The sequence below is a fragment of the Odontomachus brunneus genome, unplaced genomic scaffold (assembly GCF_010583005.1).
Source record: "Odontomachus brunneus isolate Ranch 3 - 2012 unplaced genomic scaffold, Obru_v1 Obru_scaffold_012, whole genome shotgun sequence".
Classification (NCBI taxonomy): domain Eukaryota; kingdom Metazoa; phylum Arthropoda; class Insecta; order Hymenoptera; family Formicidae; genus Odontomachus; species Odontomachus brunneus.
Genome location: NW_022639462.1, coordinates 493643 through 515042, shown reverse-complemented (window position 1 = coordinate 515042; position 21400 = coordinate 493643). Strand labels below are relative to the sequence as shown.

The 21400-nt window shown below is 37.7% G+C and overlaps 3 protein-coding genes across 14 annotated transcripts in view; 1 reads left to right on the top strand and 2 right to left on the bottom strand.

Annotated features, from left to right (window-relative positions):
• The window catches only part of LOC116840872, a 7795-nt gene extending 1589 nt beyond the window's left edge, over nt 1–6206 (bottom strand). The window contains exons 1-7 of one of the 5 annotated variants that reach the window (XM_032808182.1): nt 6043–6206; nt 5710–5960; nt 4831–5133; nt 2538–4354; nt 2355–2447; nt 2196–2283; nt 303–2097 (exon numbers count right to left, since the gene is read on the bottom strand). In XM_032808182.1, the coding sequence (XP_032664073.1) occupies nt 1967–2097; nt 2196–2283; nt 2355–2447; nt 2538–4354; nt 4831–5133; nt 5710–5764 (2487 nt within the window). In that variant the 5' untranslated portion in view covers nt 5765–5960; nt 6043–6206 and the 3' untranslated portion in view covers nt 303–1966. Of the gene's footprint in view, nt 1–302; nt 2098–2195; nt 2284–2354; nt 2448–2533; nt 4355–4830; nt 5134–5709 lie in introns of those variants that run through there. The other 4 variants (XM_032808180.1, XM_032808181.1, XM_032808183.1 and 1 more) reach the window with 4 other exon arrangements.
• A 2619-nt stretch (nt 6207–8825) lies between these two features.
• On the top strand, nt 8826–12062 carry LOC116840869 (cell cycle checkpoint protein RAD1). 7 transcript variants are annotated; one of them, XM_032808175.1, is made up of 7 exons: nt 8931–9558; nt 9899–10130; nt 10263–10513; nt 10584–10802; nt 10871–11065; nt 11239–11514; nt 11677–12062. In XM_032808175.1, exons 3-7 carry the CDS (start codon nt 10412–10414, stop codon nt 11704–11706), a joined length of 822 nt encoding a protein of 273 aa, XP_032664066.1. In that variant the 5' UTR covers nt 8931–9558; nt 9899–10130; nt 10263–10411; the 3' UTR covers nt 11707–12062. The 7 variants fall into 7 exon arrangements, with proteins under 7 accessions (XP_032664064.1, XP_032664065.1, XP_032664061.1 ...); XM_032808173.1 differs by lacking the exon at nt 8931–9558 and adding an exon at nt 8826–8883 and having other exon boundaries at nt 11239–12062; XM_032808174.1 differs by lacking the exon at nt 8931–9558 and adding an exon at nt 8859–8883 and having other exon boundaries at nt 9905–10130; nt 11239–12062.
• Nucleotides 12063–12686: 624 nt separating this feature from the next.
• Nucleotides 12687–19536, bottom strand: LOC116840871 (sodium/calcium exchanger regulatory protein 1). 2 transcript variants are annotated; one of them, XM_032808179.1, is made up of 4 exons: nt 19269–19536; nt 15198–15311; nt 14578–14849; nt 12687–13474 (listed from the first exon to the last, which is right to left on the bottom strand). In XM_032808179.1, the coding sequence occupies exons 1-4, from the start codon at nt 19345–19347 to the stop codon at nt 13421–13423; spliced, it is 519 nt and encodes a 172-aa protein (XP_032664070.1). In that variant the 5' UTR covers nt 19348–19536; the 3' UTR covers nt 12687–13420. The 2 variants fall into 2 exon arrangements, with proteins under 2 accessions (XP_032664070.1, XP_032664069.1); XM_032808178.1 differs by lacking the exon at nt 15198–15311 and having other exon boundaries at nt 19269–19522.
• Between the last annotated feature and the right edge of the window lie 1864 nt (nt 19537–21400).

The window sequence follows — 21400 nt, the reverse complement described above, 5'->3', positions numbered from 1 at the left end:
ATATATATATATATATATATATATATATATATATATATATATATATATATATATATATATCTCAAAGGAATAGTTTGAAAGTCCGATTTCGAGAATCGCAATTGACCCGCGTAATATACAAAAGACGTGCCGGTTCCGCGTAGCGCTCATCTTTTTTCCGCTGTATGCACGTTAAGCATTTAGAGCAGATCTCCAAATCAGCAGTAAAAATCGGGTAAACATCACGCTATCATCGTCGTATGATTCGAACGATCAGTCAAAATACTATTGAACCGTTTGATTGTACTTATGAATGTACTCACCTTTGCACTTTTCGCATCCTGGTCCCGGCATCTTGGCTGGTCGCTTCGGTTGGCTTCGACTGTCAGATATTACGAGGGAATGCCGGTATCACGCCGCGGCTTCGAATTTATCGATCGCGCCCCACTATGGCCAGGCTTTGGTTCCGAGCGACTTGACGAGCGTGTGCAACCGGCAAATGCGTGCCATGCGCAACCGTTCAGGGCCGTGTCAATTCTGCCGGCACGGCCTTTTCCAACAGGTTGCCGGAAACCCTGGAAACAAGGTCGAAATAAAGGAAAAAAGATGGAATCAATATTTGTAGAGTTATTGTGTTTTAGAAACAAGAAGGCAGAAGGAATCAATAGATTCTAGTAGAACGCAGAATTACATCCACGATAACAATGCTTCATTTTCGTATCTGTGCTGGAGATGCCACGTGCAGTACGAATCGAATGTTATTTTTCATTAGAGCGAGCAAAATATATAGGTTTAAGTTTGAGTTATTTAATTTCTATAAGATTATATATATATATATATATATATATATATATATATATATATATATAAATATTATATATTATATCTATACAAATATATAGAAGTGGTAAATGTCGCATACTCGTATGAGAAATAACTTCCGTATTATTGGCGACAACATATAATAATTTAAAAGGTCAGCTTCACGAATGTATTCGTGTACATTTATACGTGGTACTCGAAGCGTGCCTATAAGGAAGCGTAGAACGTTATATAAGATAAAAAAAGTGATTTCGATCAAGTGCGGTGTGTCAAGGACGCACGGATCCCATGAACACACGCCCGCTCTCCCTCCTGATCAATTAAAAAATTTTCTTAAAAATTCGCCCGCGTTATTGGCACAAATTATGCGAATCTTATTAATTCGCAATCGACGGCCCTGTCGTGTACGACACGAGACCAATAGCGAAAACGACGCATTTTGTTGGCGCATATTACGCGCCATATCGATAACGCGCACGCTTAAATTTCTTACATTCAAGACTTAGAAAACTACATAGCACGCAAGAATCGCTACGTACTGACTCACTTTCTGAGACACATTTAACGCCGTTTTTCTACGGTGGACTTTATGATATCCCCTCGTAAGCCACTCTCTTTTCAAGATTCGACGTTCCAATAACGTTGAAAAGTGCTCCGCTTTTTTTTTCGTTCCTATTTCGTATTCAGAGTTTTTTAAACTCTTGTGTCACCTAACAATACAAATCTCAAAACAACAATCTCGAATACCTACATTATTTTTTGACAAATCAATTTTATCTGAAGAACAAGTCATTTTTTCTGCGGTGATATTGCGGAAGAAAAAAATCGAATCGAAAATTAAATCGCAATTACAATTATGATTTAATGAATTAAATTTATTTTTTCTATGGAAAAACAGAGGGGGGAAAAAGAGAAAGCTGTTAAATTCCACGAAATAAAATATCTTACGATAAAGTATTGTGCGTGACTATATGACATGAAAGCGTGAAATAATCGAAAACTCAAAAAAAGTAATTAAAATTGCACATTTAATGAAACAACGTTTTATATATAAAAAGTTTGATCCAGCTCTGATAAAAAAAAAAAAAAAAAAGATTAACGTGCATTAGACATATTGATATTCTATATAATACATCAGTGACTTCAACAAATATTTCAGTATCGGCTAGTGATCCTTTTGTACACGAGAGAAGTGCGTTTTACGTGCTGTCTGTTCAATATGTACGGACTCTTCTGCGGAATCGTAGTGGATCTCAGGTTGCTCCATACAGTTCGTTTGAACCGTCTTCGTTCGAGCTGAAATAGCGTGACGCAAAAATTAATCTCTTGTACTTATTGTAAATATATATTCTTAGAAATAATTGACAAATTTATGGGGCTTGTAAATATGTTACCTTCGTGTCGGATCACAACTTTATCTTGTGTGGAGCGTAATAATTCGTTCATGCGACTGCCCACTTTCCGACTTTCCGTTTCCTTGATCTACAGAAAATTATGTACGATTAATAATTTGTTATGAATCGTTACAAATTGAAGTTTCCGAGCGCACATACCGTGCGTACATGAGACGGCAGCTTGTAACACACTTTTGGATGCAAAAAGTTATCGGGAACATTTTCATCTCGTGCTAGTGTGCAGGTAACTGTCTAAAATAATCGAAAATGTATCGTAAAAAATCTTGCAAATTACATCCATATATTTACTAACATCGTATACATTATAACATAATAACTTACTTTTTTGGGTCGTTTCGGTGACAATCGAAATTTCATTTCTGCTTTTGTACTAGTAGACTGCATACGTTCCTTTCTCCTCGGTGTTAACAGCATCTCGTCCGTTTTAGGTCGTAAATTTTTTATCAGATGAGGGTTCGTGCCTTTGATGTACATACCAACCGGCGATATCACACTGTCGTAATTTAATCCCATTCTACGGCAAATACTCTGCGTGGACGGACTAATGTTAAGCACCTTCTTTGAGTCTTTTTGCAATTTTTCTTGCTTATGCGGATTGGCCACCAAGTTAGGAAAATACGTGCGCTTTTCTTTGCACGCATTGATAACAGGAGATTTTCCGGGAGTAATGAATAACTTCGGCTTCGAAACGACAAGTGTTTTAGGTGAAGGACTCCTGCTGTTTTTCCTTCTTGGCGTTTTCGGTACTGCCAATGTCGCGACGTTGCTTTTCTTCTTCGTGTGGACGTCCTTTTTGCTTTGTGTAGAACGAGACTTGTAAGATTCTGATCGTTTCAGCAAATTGAGCAGAGGTTTGTGCTCCTCCAAATATTCCTTATATTTCTTGCAGGACATCAGCGTCTCCATCAATTTGACATCTTTCTCTGTCGATAACCTCATCTCGTTGACGTTGCTTAGACGTGTTCCTTGTGCTGCCAGCGATTCCGAATCTCCATCGATCTCCATTATTACTTTTGCCGTATCGAGGCACCTCTGTCTCTTCTTCGCGATTTCATACATAAGTGTCCTTTCCAGATCGTCTGGTTCGATCATCTCAGGACGTACATTGCGTCCCGCGCGTTGCCTCGGCGATATTGACGCTCTTTCAACTGCCAAGGTTTTTTCACGTTTATCAGGTGTGAGAATTATGTGTCGGAGAATCCGTGTCGGAGGTACCGTGTCGTCGGAAGTGGACGTCACGATGTTTCGAGATGGTCCGCAAACGTTGGGTGAATCCTCCAGTGATTTCATTTGAGCGTCGCACGTGTGCAAAATACCGCTCATGTTTTGCAAGGGTGACTGCAAACGATTCTTCTGCAATGGCGATGACCTAAATTCATCTGGAAATAATCTCTTGCAATAAGCTTCCAAACTCTCGAAGGTGGTCGTGCTGTCGTGCATGTTCGTACTGTCATACAATGGACTCTGGATATTACTGAGCGCGGCAGAGATGGTCTTTGGAGTACGCCGAAAGATCTTCCTGGGACTTTTACCATTAATATGTCGGCTAGTAGCGGAAGGTGTGGTGATGCCCTTGCTCGGACTCGGAAAGTTACCAAGAGATCTCCCCGATGAGTCGAGTCTATTTTGTCTATTTTGTCCGTCTCCTTCCGCGCAAATCGACGTTGATATAACTGGGGACGCAGGCCATTCTGGCGCAGTCTCATTATCTATGAATTTGCACATTTTCCGCAGCTCCTCGGTTAATCGACATAAACTAACATCTGGGAATTCTTGCATGTCGGACTCGTTCATTATAACTGACTCTTCAATTATCGTCAATAATCTCTCTGTAAAGTCATTCGGTGAAACGTAAAACAACGTAGACATACGTCTCAGTGTACGCTCTTGGACAGGCGCTTCTCTCAGTGGTTTTTGTTGACTTTCCAATGAGTGCAAAAGCGTCTTCAATTCGTGAAAGTCGATGTCTTCTAGTGTATTCCCGCCGTTCGTTGAATCGTGCTCATGATCTTCCATAAATAGTCGATCATTCTTTTTGGCCGATGTGACAAAAGATTCTGACGACAACTCTTCGACTGACGGAACGGTCGATTCGACTCTCTCGCAGCTATTGGTTTTGGCTGCAGTCTCTATAGATGCTAAACAGAAATGATTAGCTTTAATATTGTGATTCATATCTCTTAGTCCTATATTAATAGTTGTTACTTGTAACTTGTCTCACATGAAATACTCAATCTGAATTTAGAGTTAGGTTCGAATTTTTTATTTGAATCACACACAATATGTAACATTATACTTGTAATCACGATTCAACTGAAAAATTTATATCAAATTCTAAGCTTAAATCTAAATATCTCACCAGATAAGTTTCAAGTAATGACTATTAGATTTTAGAATTACTATTACAGAATGTACAGATCTTAGATCTTCTAATCTCTTTTGATACTATCATATATAAATCTGTAACAGTAAATCTATAACAATAAATCTGTTAATATATCAAGTTTATATATTCCAGTTTTAACAAAAACCTATTTGATAACCTATATTTTAGTAACAAAAAGCAACTTCTTTAATTTTTGTCTAAGTAATAGAAACATTGAATATCACTTACTATTTTCTTCTTCGTCTTTCAGGTGTTTATTATGGAACAGATTTATACATTTATTGAAATCAAGTTTAATTGACATGTAAGATGTTTTCTCAGTTAAAAAAGTTGACTCAAATTGTGCATTGTTGTGTGGAGTATCACAATTTTCCTCAGCAGTAAAGTATGTATCAGAAGATGAAACATGTTGCTCGTTGATTAGATGATTTGGTAGAATTAAAGCATCATTCCTTACAAGACCAGTATCTAAACTATCTTCCGAATATATTTCAGATACTGGCTGAATGTCTTCAGTATCAATTGTTTCACCTGTAAATAAATATATCTATTAAATAATCTTTTCTGACTATTTAGCAACTTTGTCGCAGTGTCTTTAGTTTCGCTGCCTCAGAACAAAATAGTTTTATAACACGCTGTTTTTACTTCTTAAACGTTTTAATCCTCTTTAGCTATTTTTTATCCTAAATCTGTTTCCCAATTTTACAAGGATATTATCCAAATATGAAAAATTTATAGGTTAAGATTGAACCACTCATAAAACATAGCTTTTAAGATTTAGTTTACAATATATGGAATAAGCTTGATGTGTAAGAAATAAGAGTAGAAATAGGAAATAAAAATAATTTATTTCGTTTATGCCTATACTCCTAACTTCCTTATACCGGAAATATTTCAGTTAAAGAAACTCGGTGTAAAAAGATTGAAATACAGGTAAGTATATAAACAAAGTTATTTTTTTTCTTACTTCTATTCTTATTTCTTATATCAAGCTTATCTCATATATTGTAGGCAAAGCCTTACAGACACTGCGTTCAATAATAAACTTAGGTTTTTGTAAAAATAGTGTTGTTAACACGAATATGCGAGATTTATTGTTGTACTTACGGAAACTACGAAGGGAATCCGTGAAATCGTCTGCACGTCTTCGCCGACTGTTCATGCTGAGTTTTTAACGAGGCTGTGCTGTTACAATCCTCGACGAAATCCAACGAAATTTGATTATATCAAAGCTCATTCACGAAAACACGACACTCGTAACGGATCGAGCAGAGTTACAACATACCTGTTTCAAAATATCAGGTGCACCAACCCGACCAGAATGACCACGTTCAGAGCAAAGCTCTCCAGATACATACCTGAAAAGGAAACGTGGCAGAGAGAAGGAATCTTGGACCGGTTTTGACTGATCGCGTAAGCGATACGCCATTACAAACGTACATATAAACTACGTAGTCATATATTTTTTCTGCGGGTAATAAGTAATGTTCACGATTTCTTGGTTTTACTTCGTGCTATGTGCAATCTAGGTTGCGTTCGCTTTGGGCGCTTACGCGCTGTAAAGCCGGAATCAGACTACGCATTGGCTTGGTTTACATCGTGCACTTGAGGCGTTTTTTTGTTTAGTGACCACGGTAGCGTTTGGTTGGTTAGTTTGGTCAACTTAACGCTCGCAACGCTGCGGGCGTCATTCTATCCTTGTTGCTCGAGGCGTTACGAGCGTTAATACTCGTTTCTACCAACTTTGGTTAACTTAACCGGACGGTTATTCTAATGGAATTGACCAATCGCACTTCTCGTTAGTCATAATTGACAGATGCAACTGATCAATTCCATTAGAATAATCAGCTGGTTAAGTTAACCAAACGGGTATAAGTGGACCAAATTAACCAACCAAACGCTAATGTGGTCACGAAACGAAAAAACGCCTTTGATATATGTACTAAATAGTAACTTTCTATTAAACAATCCTAATATCGGCAATGCATATCAACGGCAACGCATTCAATCATTAGCTGCATTCAGCAGACTCAACAGTTCACAACAGTTGAGTAATTTGTCAATGTAATTGGTCTAGATTTAGGGATCTAATAGCAAGAACCAATAATCGTTAATTGCTCACTGAGCGCTTTTTCTACTGAATGCGCCCAATACAATACGTTTTGTTGATGAGTATTATATCAGCTTAATATACCGTTGTTTATATCGTCGATATTAAGGCCGGATATTAAGGTCGATATTATGATGGCCGTAATCCGTTAACTTATGCCGGACCGTAAAAAATTGACGTCGATCATAGTCGAATTATAGAAGAATAATCGACTGTGATTGGTATTTATGGTTCCGGCATAAGTCAACGGATTACGGCCATCATAAACCGGCCTTTACTATTTAGTACGCGTATCAAGTGCACAATATAAACCAAGGCTGCATTCAGAAAACATAGCTGATCAATGAGCGGTCAGTGATTATTGGTTCTTACTGTTAGATCCTTAACTTTAGACCAATTACGTTGACTAATTACTCAACTGTTGTGTCTCCCGAACGTACCCAATGCTATTGGAAATTGAGGATTGCAGATTGAAGATTAGATTTCTACGAATCAACGAACTTTGATTTTGGCTTGCTTTGCTCCAATTGGTCAAATAGCAATCTTCAATTCGCAATCCTCAATCTCCAATGCGTAGTCTGATTCCGACTTAAGCTTTGATATAACCATGGACCGCTTGCCGCTATCTTATGTCTGCAGTAAAACGTGTGTCAACATCTGCAGCGCCGCCAAGACCAAACAACGGCTATTACGTAAACTATCACTTGTGATTTCTATTTTACCATGTGAAAGATATTTTGTGTGTCTGTCCGTGATCATAAATTGCAGTTATTATTAAAATACATGAAAATTATTATATTTCTTTAATCGTCAATAACACACTTTTTCATTTTTTCTTTAAATAAATTATTACATTAAAAAAAAAGTTATACAACTTTGTTATAATATAAAAATCAACTATTTTTAAAGTAATAAGAAAAAAAATCTGATTTGCAAGGAAAATATAAAAATACAAAATAAGATTTATATAATTTCATACCAAATTTGTATTTATTATATTACATAAAAATATATAATATTTATATAATATATTTATATAATAAGATATATATATATAATACATGAATAAAAAAAAAATATATATATATATATATATTAAGAACGTTTATAATATATATATATATATATATATATATATATATATATAATATTATAAAAAGAACGTTCAACATTTTTTAAAACATTGTTTAAAATACTGTCATTTGAGATAACTTGAAACACCGGGGTAACTTTGAATAATTCGCAACGGCTTACAAAAACATGTGGCATCATTAAACGGATAGAGATAGAATTTTCATGTCAGCGATATAAAAGTTACCCCAAATTACGGGATATTATTGTCCTTGAAATAAAATAATTTTTGCCAATTTATGTCTGATATATTGACATTTTTGGCTCATTAATTTTCCCTTATAATTCAAACAATTTTAACATAATTTTCTATAATTAATTTTGTTATAAAGTATTTATGGTTTTCAAGAAAATCTAATTCTTTTTATTACTTCTACTATACTATTAAATCTTTCTAATATGTATCACCATGTGATATGCGGATATTAGAAGCATTTACGTTCTAACTCTGTTTTGCTCTACTGAGTTCCTCTTTTTGCCATTGTTTGATCCTGGCGGCACAGGGCCCCTATTCTTGAAAAGTTGCGTATACGTAAGTTTTACTGCGCAGGTTTAATCATACCATAAAATAGCTGCGCAATGAAAATTACGTATACGCAAAAATTTCAAGAATAGGGGCCCAGATGTTAACAGACGCTTAGAATCGCCGCTAGCGGTTCATGGTTATATAGGCTGCGTTCCGAAATGCACTGCCAGTACTGAAAATCTATAGTTCATGTTACGTATATTATAGAATTTCAGTACTGGCAGTAAATTTCGGAACGCAGCCATAGTCAAAGATGTGCATAGCATGAGGCTATATGGACCAATGAGCATCGAGTATTGAACATCAAGCATCAATATGGCGGCTAAATACTCGATGCTCATTGGTCCAACAGTCTTATGCTATGCACATGCAGTTATGTCGTTTTATGTGTGAGGGCCTTTAGATGTATCCAACTTTTATGTACAAACTTGTAGATAAGTCAGTGTGCATGCACCAAAGAAGCTCACATGGAATGCAGCTTTCTGCTAATGTCACAATTAAAATAAATAGAAATGTATGTATGTATGTAAAAAAAAATAAAGTAAGATAAAATTTTATAACCCATATTTTGTTAACACGACCATAAACTTACGCAAATGTAATTACATTCTTCATGCGCTTATTTGGCGTATACGCAATAATACACTTTAATACTACTTTTGAGCGACACGAATATAAGGTCAATACAATGTACAAGAAGTTAGCAGTCTAGTGTGTTATATAGAAATGTGAATATCTTGTGATTTAGGCTGCGTTACGAAATTCACTACCAGTGCTGAAATTCTATACTATACGTGACATGAACTATAGATTTCCAGTACTGGCAGTGAATTTCGGAACACAACTTTAGTATGAATTCGCTATTGATATCATTGCATAGCGCTGTTACGTTGCAGCAAGATCATCAATGTTTGTCACGTTTAAAGACCTTCTGACTTATTTAAAGTCTATTAAATTTATTTAACTTGTTTGACGAATAAAGTATTATATAATAAAAAAAATATTTGAAAAAATTCGAAGGACATTCAGAATTCAAATGTAGATTCGTCATTATTAAACGTTCCAATGAGTTTGAATCAACAAGTAGCAAACACCACTTCACTATCCACTATATATGATCAAAAGTATACAAGTTTTGTAGATACTTTGTTGAAGGAATTAGCTGACGACTTTCAAAGAGAGAAAAGATGTATGTATCTTGTGATCTACTTTTACCATTATTATTTGTTATTCTTAATATTGGCTTTTTAGAGGTTCTTCTTTTAATATGACTTTACATCATAAAAAAAGAATTTTCATTTATGAATTTCATTTCATAAATAATAGTTTATTGGTTGTAAATTGGTTTTTATTGATTGTAAATTTAAATGAAGGGAAACAATATATTTTTATGAAGATTAATCAAGCATGTACTTTCCTTCTTTATGTTGTCATTTTCATTTTAAGCTTTCAAGGCTATGGAAATAACTTGTGTAATTATTAATTGTTGAAAAATCCTCACTACTTATGAGATGATTAAATATCTTTAGTTTCAGACTCAAATCTACTGAAACTGTACAAGCTATTTGGTGGAGTGTTTGAGAGAAGCTTAGACTTATATGAAAAGCAGCGAGTGATACAAATCTCCACATCTAAAACGATTATAACAGAGCCATGCAAGAGTGCAAATGAAGCCAGTTGGTTGATACAAGTTAAAGGGCACTCAGGAGCATTGTACACTCTTTTTCCTGAAACAAATTATTGTACTTGTGATGCCTTCAGGTATAACATTGCATGAACTGTATGAACTTTTTGCCTTGAAAGTAATGTTTTCACGACATTTTACAGATTAAAATAAATGGCTCATTTCTGTTCTCCGTAGAACATTCTTGTATGGCTCTTGTAATATTATAGGTACCAGGTACTGAAAGATCGGTCTGCTTATACTTGTAAACATGTGTTGGCCGCTTGGCTAGCTAGCATTGACAATGAGAAACTGAGACATCAGCAATTGACGCAAAAACAATTTGACAGTTTATTGTTATATCAGGTTTCATGTGAACATGATGCGCTCTAATGTCGAAGACTACATGCTAGTCGCAAAAATGGGACTGACAAATTTGAAGACTGTAATACATTTATTGAAAGCTATCAATTTTAAGGAGGTATTTAGGATACATTTATACAGTCGTGTTACTTTCTTTCATTAAAATGAAACATTTACATATTATACAGACAGCCACTTGCGTCGGTAATCAGCAAGGATTGAAGATTACAGTCGAGGATGCGAAATGCATGCAGGCTAATGCATATATTCCGTCCGAAATTTTCCACGAATTCGATTTGAAGGACGATGTTACATTTTCAATCAGTTTAAATATATTAATAGAATGCCTTTGCATGTTCTGGCCAAGTGCTCAAGAAGATTCAGTTACAGTGCAAATATTTTACAAAGTAAATCCTACACATAAATATTAAAACAAATAGGACAATATAACAAATATTGCTGCAATCTATTATAGGGCACAGGCTATCCTTTAAGCGTTATCATCGAAGAAGACGGCATCATAACAGACTGCTCTTTAAAGACTCTAGAAGTAGATACACTGCTAGACTTCCATCTCGAAACAGAAAATGTCGTGAATAAAGTAGTGCTGCGAACGGAATTGCTGAAGGACATCATAACCGAGTTAGATCCAACTAGTGATTTAGTCGAGGTATATATATATATGTGTATGTGTGTGTGTGTGTGTGTAAAATTTACAAGCAATAACGAATTATCTCGTTAGTCGGTATTTCGAGAGAAAGAGGATTTCCGGTATAATTCGTGTAAAGGTCTATTTATTCATCGACAGTGTTGATTGTTTTCATGAAAAATACGTTGTTTTAGTTGTGCTTATCGCCGGAGAAACCGTACTTCAGAATCAGCACGGACGGTCTAGGAGGCGTTTGCCACATTGACTTGCCGCACGATAGTGAACTAGTGGGTACTTTTCAGTGCACGGCGACGGCGACATCCAATTTCAAATTGGCGCACATTAAGCCGGCGATGCGTGCGCTGTCGTGCGCCAACATGGTTTCTTTAAGAACCGACACTGCCGGCATACTGTGCTTCCAATACATGGTCAAAACTGATGACGGGCACACCTGTTACATCGAGTATTACGTAAGGCTTTGCATAATAAAATACATGAAAGATCCGATAAGAAAATCCGTCGTATTGACATCGTAACATTGACATCCAGATGCGAAGGGATTTTCTATCCTTGTAATGCTGAGTGTGGTGTCGCACCTAACGTTACGTAACAATTTCGCATTTTATTTACAGATATCTTCGCTGATAGATATGGACGAGTAAGATCCGTGTTAATAGTCATTACTTAAGACTCACCTCAGGTGGGATACTCAGATTTGAACATAGAGTTGAGATGAACAGTTGAAGATATAAATTTTTCAGCTGAATCGCGATTATAAATGCAATGTCGCATATATTGATTTAAATGAAAAATTGAAATCTAATTCTAAATTTATATCTGGGTATCTTACGTGGAGTAAGTTTCAAGTAATGACTATTAATAACGAAACGATTAAACAGTGATAATGTGAGCGATAAACCGTGCCTCGTCGCGTTGAAGAGTAAAATTATATTCAAGCGCAATGCAAAGTTGTATTAATGAAAATAGGAGCAATTAAATATATTTTGTATGTTTTTTACGATGCTTTTTTCTCTTTTTGCTGTGTGTATATATACACACACACACACACATCATATATTATATTATATACTGTGTATATATATATATATATATATATATATATATATATTTTTTTTTTTTTTTTCGAAGCATTCGATCAAATTTGCCTATCGAGCCACGTTCCGGTAAATCATCGACATTTTTTGCCACATTGTATCGGTACATCCACTTCTGTATGAATGTTTTTGATTTTCTCATGTATTTAGTAGCCGCTGATTGCAACATTTTCGGATCTTTCGGGTGGGCGCAAAGGACTACAGCTTCGTAGCGCGACGCGCTACTATTTGGCACTCATGGCGCTCAATGTGTTTCTGTTACAAAAAATCAACGATAACTGAATATTTCTTAACAGTGCATCAAGGACAAAGGTTCCCTCTATCGACTTACGAAAGATTTAGGGCGATACCTTTTACCAGTTGTGAATAAGGCCGACCACGCTTTTACTTGACAGACTGTATATACACACATTATATATATATATGTGTGTGTGTATATGTATGTATATTATGTAATAATACATCTAAGTATCCTGGTTAACTTTTTAAAAAGAATATCAGGAGGTGAAGAAAGAATCGAGAGAGAGTTGTGGTGAAAATATCGTGCGTATTTCTGTAATATTTATTCGTAAAAAAAATTCATATGGCAAATGTTATTCGTACAAGTAATGGGTAACATAGCTACCGCTGAAGACGAAACATAACTCATCAACGACGATATTACATATTTCATTATGTAACGCGTAATACAAAAACTCGTCAAAAAGAAGAAGTGTGCACGACCCTCGGGCGGCTAATTTGTGCTTAAATATTACTCAAGTTATACCTATGCTTTGAACCGTAAGAGCCTTTATTCTATTCCGTTCAGAAAATTCTTCAGTTAACCATCTTGATATCTTCAGTCGAGAATAATGTAACATTCTTCATATTCTATTACTTCTTTTTCTAAGAACAGAATAAGATTTGTCTCAGATCAATCTATTCTTGAATAGATTTCGAATTGTAGTTGTCGTTCGCAATTACATTCCTCTTACAAAAGTGAAAATATCGGAAACGTAAAAATTTCAACTCTGTAGAAAAAAACTTTGTAGAAAAAAACTTGCAACTTTTGTAATTTGTGTGAAAGGACATCTCTCTTCGTGACAAAGCTGCGAGTGATTCAGCTAAATACACAGATGGTCCGACACATGACATTTAATGCCATATGTTCGCGCGCTCGCGAGAGACAAGATCTTAAACAACAATTGATACGTTCTTTTTTTCGGAGTGCTCTTCACGTATGCGGTTGTGCACGCCTTCAAGTCTTCAGTCGAGATCCCACCTATTCCTGGACTTTGTATACCCTCGTGCAAACTATGTCGTCTACCTTCATAATCTGCAACACAAACAAACCCGGCGATCAGTACACACGCATATCATCGTCGCGGACGAGCGGCGGCGGCGGCGGTGCAAACGCAATTTCGCGCATTGACGGCAATTTCTGGACAAGTGCGGGAATTATTCGTGCGCCGGTGTCTCACGGCATTAACACGGCGGCCGTGTTAACACCGTGTACGCCGCCAGACGGATCAATAGATCTTCATTGGCACCGTTTTGAAGCCGTGGAATTGTACGTGTCACGAACAGGAGGAACGCACGCGATAATTGGCCGGACATTTGACGAATTATTATGACATTAGCCGCGCTCGTGCAACGATCCCTCGGCGCAGCGTTCCTGCACGTAACTTTTGTACATTAATCGGTAACTCCCGCGCTCGCACGAACGATATGAATCGACGACATTCTGAGTCTGCTCGGCGAGGAAAAGAAGAGACGCTTAAGCACGCGCGCGCGAACGATAAGTATATTTCTCAACAACTGATCCACGTCATTGTCACGATTATCAAAGCACCCGGATCCTGCGGATGCCGTTTAACCGCGCATATGTATACAGTTTATTTCTTTTAATCGAAATAGTTAATATTTTACGAAAAAAGGAATATATGTGAGCGGCCGTGAATAAATAAAACACATAAAATAAACTAATAAATACTAATGTATTTTTTGTCGCTTCTTGGAAGAATAAAAACGTTTGCAACTCGCAATCAAAGTGACACGGACTTTAGACTTTCGTACAAGTGGGAGCTTAAGATATTTCATATTTAATATATTACTCGCCGGCCAAAGTACGACGTTGTCTTGCTATCTTGATAGCGTGGCGAACAAACATAGAATACCTACGGCGTATAACTATCGTAGCGCGAAGTATGACTAATAAATATTCTCGCAGCTGTGCAGCTTAATCAATAAGCCCTTGCACCGGGAGATTCACGGATAAAATACTCAAGATACCACTGACACAAAGTGGTTTTAAATATGTTATCTCGCCGCGTCGTTTTCTGTTATATCGCTACATTTAACCATTTAATTAAGCATCAACGCCGCGACGTGTTTTTGAATATTCAACACTCCTAAATTTCCTGGGATATATATACTCACCGCTTTCATCTCCGTAGGCGAGAATTCCCTCTCAATCGTAGACTCCTTGTCGCCCTTCTGCAATTGCATGAGTTTATTACCGTCCAGAGTGCAGACGCTCTTCACCTTCCTGCCGTCCGCCGTCTCCTCGTCGAACTCTTCGCCGAGTTTGAACTTGATCTCGGTGTTTTTGAAGGGACTAGTCGTCTTCAACGTGTACGTCCCGTTGTCCTCCGTTAGCTCGACCACAGGACTGACGCTGCTGCCCATCTTGCGCGTCATCAGACCTACTCCTGAAAACGTAAATAAACATTGTCGTAAAGTCGTGCACAATTCAGATGTCTTCCTCAAAATCCCATAAAATCAATATACTTCAGCTCCAAAACTCCAATGATAGAACTGCCAATTCTGGAGCTGTTTGTGCGCCAGAAAAGGTTCGTTCGATAATACTAAATAAGTAAGATATAGAAGTACCTTACACTGAAGGAAAAATACTCAAAAATTTACTTGCGGGATAATAGATTTTCTATGCACTGAAATAAAATTTATTTCATAGAGAAAAATTTCATTTCACAGAAATGAACTTTACCCACACATTCAAGTATTCTTCCTCAGATGTACACACCGTCGAAGCGTCTTACCCATGCTTTTCATGTATTCGTCAAATTTATCGCTCGACTGGAGCTTATAACGCTTGCCCAAAATACCGGTCAGTATTCCCGACGACATCTCGACGTTCGACGTATCGCTGGCGCCTGCGAGAACGAGACTGACCAACGGCACGACCGACTGGCACGCTTTATGCACACTTCCATAATTGATTAGACTTTACATCGTAAGGTAGAGGTCGGTTATCGCATGAGCGGAATAATGGGTATCGGTTAAAATTCGAAATGCGCAACGTAAACTTTGAAGTTTGACCCATTCGTATGATTGCGCGCGTGTATTATTTATATCCATACGAAAAGACGCCTTAACTTATCGTTCACGATGACAATATCTCAACATATGAATATACATAGCGATTTGTGACGTGCGAGCGTTTCTCGCGCGCGCGCTTTTACTTGGCACAAATATCCGAATATGCGTGTGCAACAATTTATAGCAAACGATATTTTCTCAAAATATATCCCCCTTATCTCGCGTATTTCTAGTAAACACTTCCGCTTTCAGCAAACTTGTTTTTACCGATTGCTTATCACAAAGTCAACAAGAACAACTTAACGCGCTGTTCGGTCTTTTATGACGGGCAATAAAGAAGCCATTATCGCTCGAATTATTAAAAATTTCATGTTAACTTTAAAGCACACTCGACGGAGAACATGTTAGACTTGCTCGCCTCCATCATATAATCTTCGATCGAAGAAGAAAATATTTATCTTTGTGCCGAGTTGTAACTGATTAAGAAATACGAGTCGCGCAGCTGCTATATCGATGACCGATTTTATCAGCTCGACTCTTAGAAGCGGTACGTCAATTTCCGCGATATGCTACGGCATCGTGAACACATACACTATACGCTATATATCGGAAATGGTGCGTCTAGACTTGCTCGCTTATTTAATTTCCGGCGAACAACTCCCGAAGATTACCGCAACTACTATGTCGGGCGAGGGTGGGAAAGTTGATAGTCATTGAACGTTTTTGCAAAGAGTGTTTCGTGCGAGCCGGCTGGCGCACAAAATCGCCGATCCTTCTACCGATCCTCGAAAAGCAGAGACATTTTCGCTTGACGAAAAGAAGGAGGAAAAGGAGAAGTGCATAAAGCTGGCCGGCCGTGCGTTTGCGTGATTCGACTGACAATTGCGATTTATTAATCTTGTTGATGAATTAATTCAAGTGTTAAATTGGACCACAATCGGACTGTCTGCAGTACACGGTTAGAATTAAGATCGAGGTCAGGTCGTTGCACGAAGATGAGGGCGTAATTCAACGTATTAAAATTGATTATCTTCCCCGTCCTTATTGATATCTTGCTAATGCGGACGAATTCAGCAGTTAATTAACCGATTAAGCTGACGACAATCACCGTAGGCGGAAGTTACGTTCATTTACATAACATTAAGTCATCAATAGTAAAAAATACAGCTATGATATTTAAGTAAGTTACATAAGAATAATTTTGCATAAGAATACAATGTTGCAGTAATTTTCTCTATCGCGGAGAGCAGTATGTTAATACTACTACATATGTGAGTGCTTGATTAACGCGATTGTGAGTTGGCATGATTTTAATGTATTGAATTAAATATAGGGAGTCAAATAGAGGAAATTATATAGGAGTGAGCGTAAATAGTGTGTAAATTAAGGCGTTAGATAAGAAAATAGAATTCAGAGTGAAAAAAGTGCATAAGTAATGACAGTTACGACGTTATTAAAAATGAGTAATTAGGATGATGTAGATAGTGCGGACAAGCTTAAATTAGCATAGTAATACAGAATAAATTGTCGATAAAGGAAATGTATAATAGATTTGGTAATAGAAGACAGAAGTACACAAGGGATGGAGGAAGAAGAAAAATGCACAAGGGATAGAGGAAGAAGAAAAATGGATGGAAAAAGAAAGATGAAAAATCATCAGATGGGATAAGGAAGCAAAATAAAGGTATATGGAAGAAGAATGACGCAAGAAAGAGGACTGATGAGGTATGTGCTATGCACATAAGAATGGTAAAGTGCAAAGAGGAAGATTATAGGATATGGAAAACTCTTTTGTCTAGCGATGTAAGCTGAAGGAGACATATAGAAAGGCAAAAAAGGCAGAAAAATCACTTCATGGAGTAGAAAATATAGAGAGTGAAGTAATGAAACTTACAAGATATGGAAGAAAATTGGGAGAAAAGAGAATAAAAAGGAAATGAAGAGAACAGTGAAGAGATTGAATAAGAAGAGGGAAGATAATGAGATAGATGTGTACAGCTGAAGGGAAGAACAGAGTATTGTGTACGAGGACGATAAAGACACCCGTAGAATAAAATAGGAAAATATATTTAGAGATAATAGATGGGGAGATGATGTAAAAGTTAAGTAAAAATTGAGAAGATTGTGAAAGAAGATTACAAAGATATTTTTAGATAACAAGGATGACATTGTCAATTAAAGAGAGATAATGTAATTATACAGGTATTAGTAACTAGATAAGGAAAATAAGGAATGAAAAATAAGAAGAATAAATGTGTCTGGTCAAAAATAAGGAATGAAAAATAAGAAGAATAAATGTGTCTGGTCAACGAATATAATTGTAAACCAAATTGCCTTCTTGGTTATATAAGCTGAAGGAAAATATACTGATACTACTGAAACGTTAGCTTAAGGTGATAATTTATCTTATAGCAGGTATATTTTGATGGATATTGAAGTCATATTAATTTAACTACAAGGCAACCTTGAATCAATCTAGAAAATCATGTGTCCGGGATAATTTATTAAAAATCCCGGAAAGCAACATTTAACATTTGATAACACCGTTACCATCTATTTAGCAACTAAAATTAAAAGCCTTTTTGTTAATGTTGATGTAATATTTTTGTGTTATGTGATCAATTATACGTTCATATACTTTCGGCAAATAAGTTGTTTGAGAGAAGTAAGGTAGAAAAATATTCAAGATTATACGTTAATTCTCTAACGATTTCCTCTTTCGAGAGATCGACTGCATCAACCAATATTCTTACAATTTGCCACAGAGTTTGTGATTCTAATTTTTCTCATAATTTTAATTCTTTTATTTTGTGAATAGAATTTTCTCTCTCTGACGTAAACCGTAGCTCGTTTAAAGCGAGCTGTAATTAATATTCTCGCTCGTAGCTGCTCGGAAATTCTATAAACAGGCAAGGTGTTATTCACGAATGTCTTTGGAGAGGTCCTTTAGTGTTTGTCTCGCAACTTTCACGCCTTACAATATCTTACACGTGATACGTGTGTCGCAAAGCCGTGATCTATCTGTTGCGAGGGTATACAGCGTACGCTAATGTCAGATCTTATTACGGTAATGGTAGTAACTTGTTTTAACGCGAGTATATATATATGTATATATATATATATATATATATATATATATATATATATATATATATATATATATATATATATATTTGTTGCTATTTCTAAAAAAAGGTTACGTTCTGCGTTGCCGATATAAATCAACTACAAAATATACTTCATTTCTTATATTCTACTTCGATAAAGTTATTTACAATGTTGGTCTAAGGCTTAACGACTTCGATTATCTTCTCCGTATCCCGTACTAAATATATTTATCTATCTGGTACACGATAATCGAGGCGTGTACTATTTGTACATGTATGTACACACGAGTGAACATTCGATTTTTCTGAAATATCGCCTTTATCACCTAATTGCCGCGATAAAATCGTGAGTCAGAGGACATCAAGGGTCGTCTACAATGTAGTCGTAACGAGGACATCTCAAGATCGTAGGAAGTCTTATTGAATTAATCAATGAAACTTTTCATTTTTTTACGAAATTTACACGAAGGAGACAGCCGCGTGATTCATAAACTACGATCATAGAACGTAACGCGATCACATTGTAGACGACCCTTTACTTTCCGCTTTTCTCACTTTGCTTGCGCGTCGGACGATGGCGACGTGGCCATGCATATGCATGTATGCGAGTGTGCGACGAATGCACCTCATTCGGGCGATCAGAATGATGCCAAAGGCCGCGCATTCGATTATATGCGCACTTACCGAGCGCCTTCATGAAGTCGTCGAAGTTCTCGCTGTTGGAGAGCTTGTAGCGTTTGCCAAGGAACTGTTCACCGGACATGATCGACCGAGATAGAGAGAGAAAGGAAGAGAGAGCCGTTCGGTAACACGCGCGTGTGGAACGAGCGAAGTGCAGCCGGCGGATTAGTCGATACGGCCGGGACGAGACTGGGTACCAACTCCTGGTCGATCGGCGCGGAACTGAGCAGGACCAGACCAGGATGAAGAACGTCGGTGGCACGAAAACTTTATCTCTCACTCAACTACACAGCTCTCTCCCTCTATCCTTCTCTCCTCGTCCCTCCCACACACACTCGTCGCTCGCTTGTTCCGCCTTCAATGCTGGGGTCGTGCTCCCTCTCTTTCCCGTTTCCTCCTTGTCCCCTCGCGCCCCTTTCAAAGCCGCCCTATTTCGAACCGTCCGTTGCAAGCGTGCTCTCCCTCGACTCCTCGATTCTGGCTCTCCTCCTCGCTCTTTCTTTCTCTCTCTCCCTCTCGCTCGCTCGCTCACTCACTTGTTCCCTTTTCGACCCTTTTGCCCTTCCACCGGCCTTCGAAATTTCCCTACCTTGCTACCCACCCGGATGCTTCGTGAGTTCCCCTCCACTGTAAAGTCTATTCGCAGCTGCGAAGACGCGACGCACTGCCAGTATCTTTGCTGCTTCTTGCTCGTGCAATTAACGACTTTTCCGTCATGCAATGCACAAATTTCTCATTTTTCTCGCACGGTCTATATATAGGTAATAAAATGAAGAAGAAACCGGTTGAAACAATGAACGTATATACATTTACACAAGTCGGCGCTTCGTTGAATGCCGTTCGTTTCAAGCCAAAAATTGAATTAATAGGACAATTAACGCGGTAGATTTAATAATTTCTATTGTTTCGTGTATATTTTTCCTTTTGCGTAACGGGTGCGATATCCGTTTCAGCAAGGGCAATCGTTCCGTTTGCTCGAACACCTGTTTCAGTTTGCAAACTCAGACAGCAGAAACTACTAAAAAAATATCTTAAGAACGTCTGAAAGAGACGTCTAAAAGAAATAAAATGTTTTTTTAGAGATATCTTATTGTCTTAATATCTTTTGTTAGTTAATTATCTTGTGTTAGTTTTGTTCTGGGAAACGCTGCAGGAGAAACGCCACGTTTCCAATGCGCAGCCAATTTTTTTAGTAGGCATTGTGTGTCTGCGTGCAATAATACGCTGTTTCAAACTGTTTTATTTTACACACCGAGATAGTGTCAACGCATGAATCACACGTAATGTGCGGTCACTGCGATTATCGGTATTGTGGCATAGAAGTGTGTGTCTACGTCGAGCAGTTACGTAGCACAGCGAGCATCGTGGATATACATAATTACAGTAAATTACAGCAGTTTTCATATGTCGCGTTCGAAGCGCGACCAGTTTGCAACTTCAGTATCTGCGACCTGTGACCGACTCGAAGTTCAAGAACAGCAGAGCGAGGAACAGTAGCATTCGAATCTGTCATGCGTGATGCGTGGCGTATATCGGACCATGCGAGTGGCGAGTCCTCATTGGCTGGTGGGTCAGCGCGCGCGCGACTCCGCGACGAATCGTTCCTACATTCGAGCAAATGGTTAATGGCACTTACAGACCCTTTTAAATCCCTTTGTAATTGCGCACCAAGTCCCGCGGCGCGGGCATTACGCGCTGCCATTCAGCTTGCACTTGTTTGCCGCGACCTTCGTGTCAAACGAGTCGATAGTCAACTGATTGAACCTTCTTGCGGCTCCTTGCGACATCGGGGTATCTGCAAGTGAATAAACTTCTATCCCCTTTTACTACGTGAATATTGCTTTAACATATATATAAATTATTCATTTGAACAGGACAAATAGAATTCAACATTTCTTTAACAAAAGATCATTTCTTCAAAAAGAAATAAATTATATTTTTCGACGGCTTTCGACACCGCCTCTCTCTCGGGGGCGTTGAAAAATAATCTAGCGTACGCTTCGCGACAAGTCCGATCCGGTAGCGTCGATTTCGCTGCGATCCGCAACGCCTGCCACGGTCGATAACGGTGCGGTGGAAACGCGTCGACGTTGCCGTACTCACGCACACACACCCACAGCACACGTGACGATGTC

Coding starts and splice junctions, on each gene's coding strand:
- LOC116840869 (XM_032808173.1), top strand. CDS start 10,412: ATGATGCGCTCTAATGTCGAAGACTACATGCTAGTCGCAAAAATGGGA. Junction 10,514..10,583: donor AAGCTATCAATTTTAAGGAG/GTATTTAGGATA, acceptor CATATTATACAG/ACAGCCACTTGCGTCGGTAA. Junction 11,066..11,238: donor CAACTAGTGATTTAGTCGAG/GTATATATATAT, acceptor ACGTTGTTTTAG/TTGTGCTTATCGCCGGAGAA.
- LOC116840871 (XM_032808179.1), bottom strand. CDS start 19,347: ATGTCCGGTGAACAGTTCCTTGGCAAACGCTACAAGCTCTCCAACAGC. Junction 15,312..19,268: donor CGACTTCATGAAGGCGCTCG/GTAAGTGCGCAT, acceptor TCGTTCTCGCAG/GCGCCAGCGATACGTCGAAC. Junction 13,475..14,577: donor CGCCTACGGAGATGAAAGCG/GTGAGTATATAT, acceptor TTTGTGTTGCAG/ATTATGAAGGTAGACGACAT.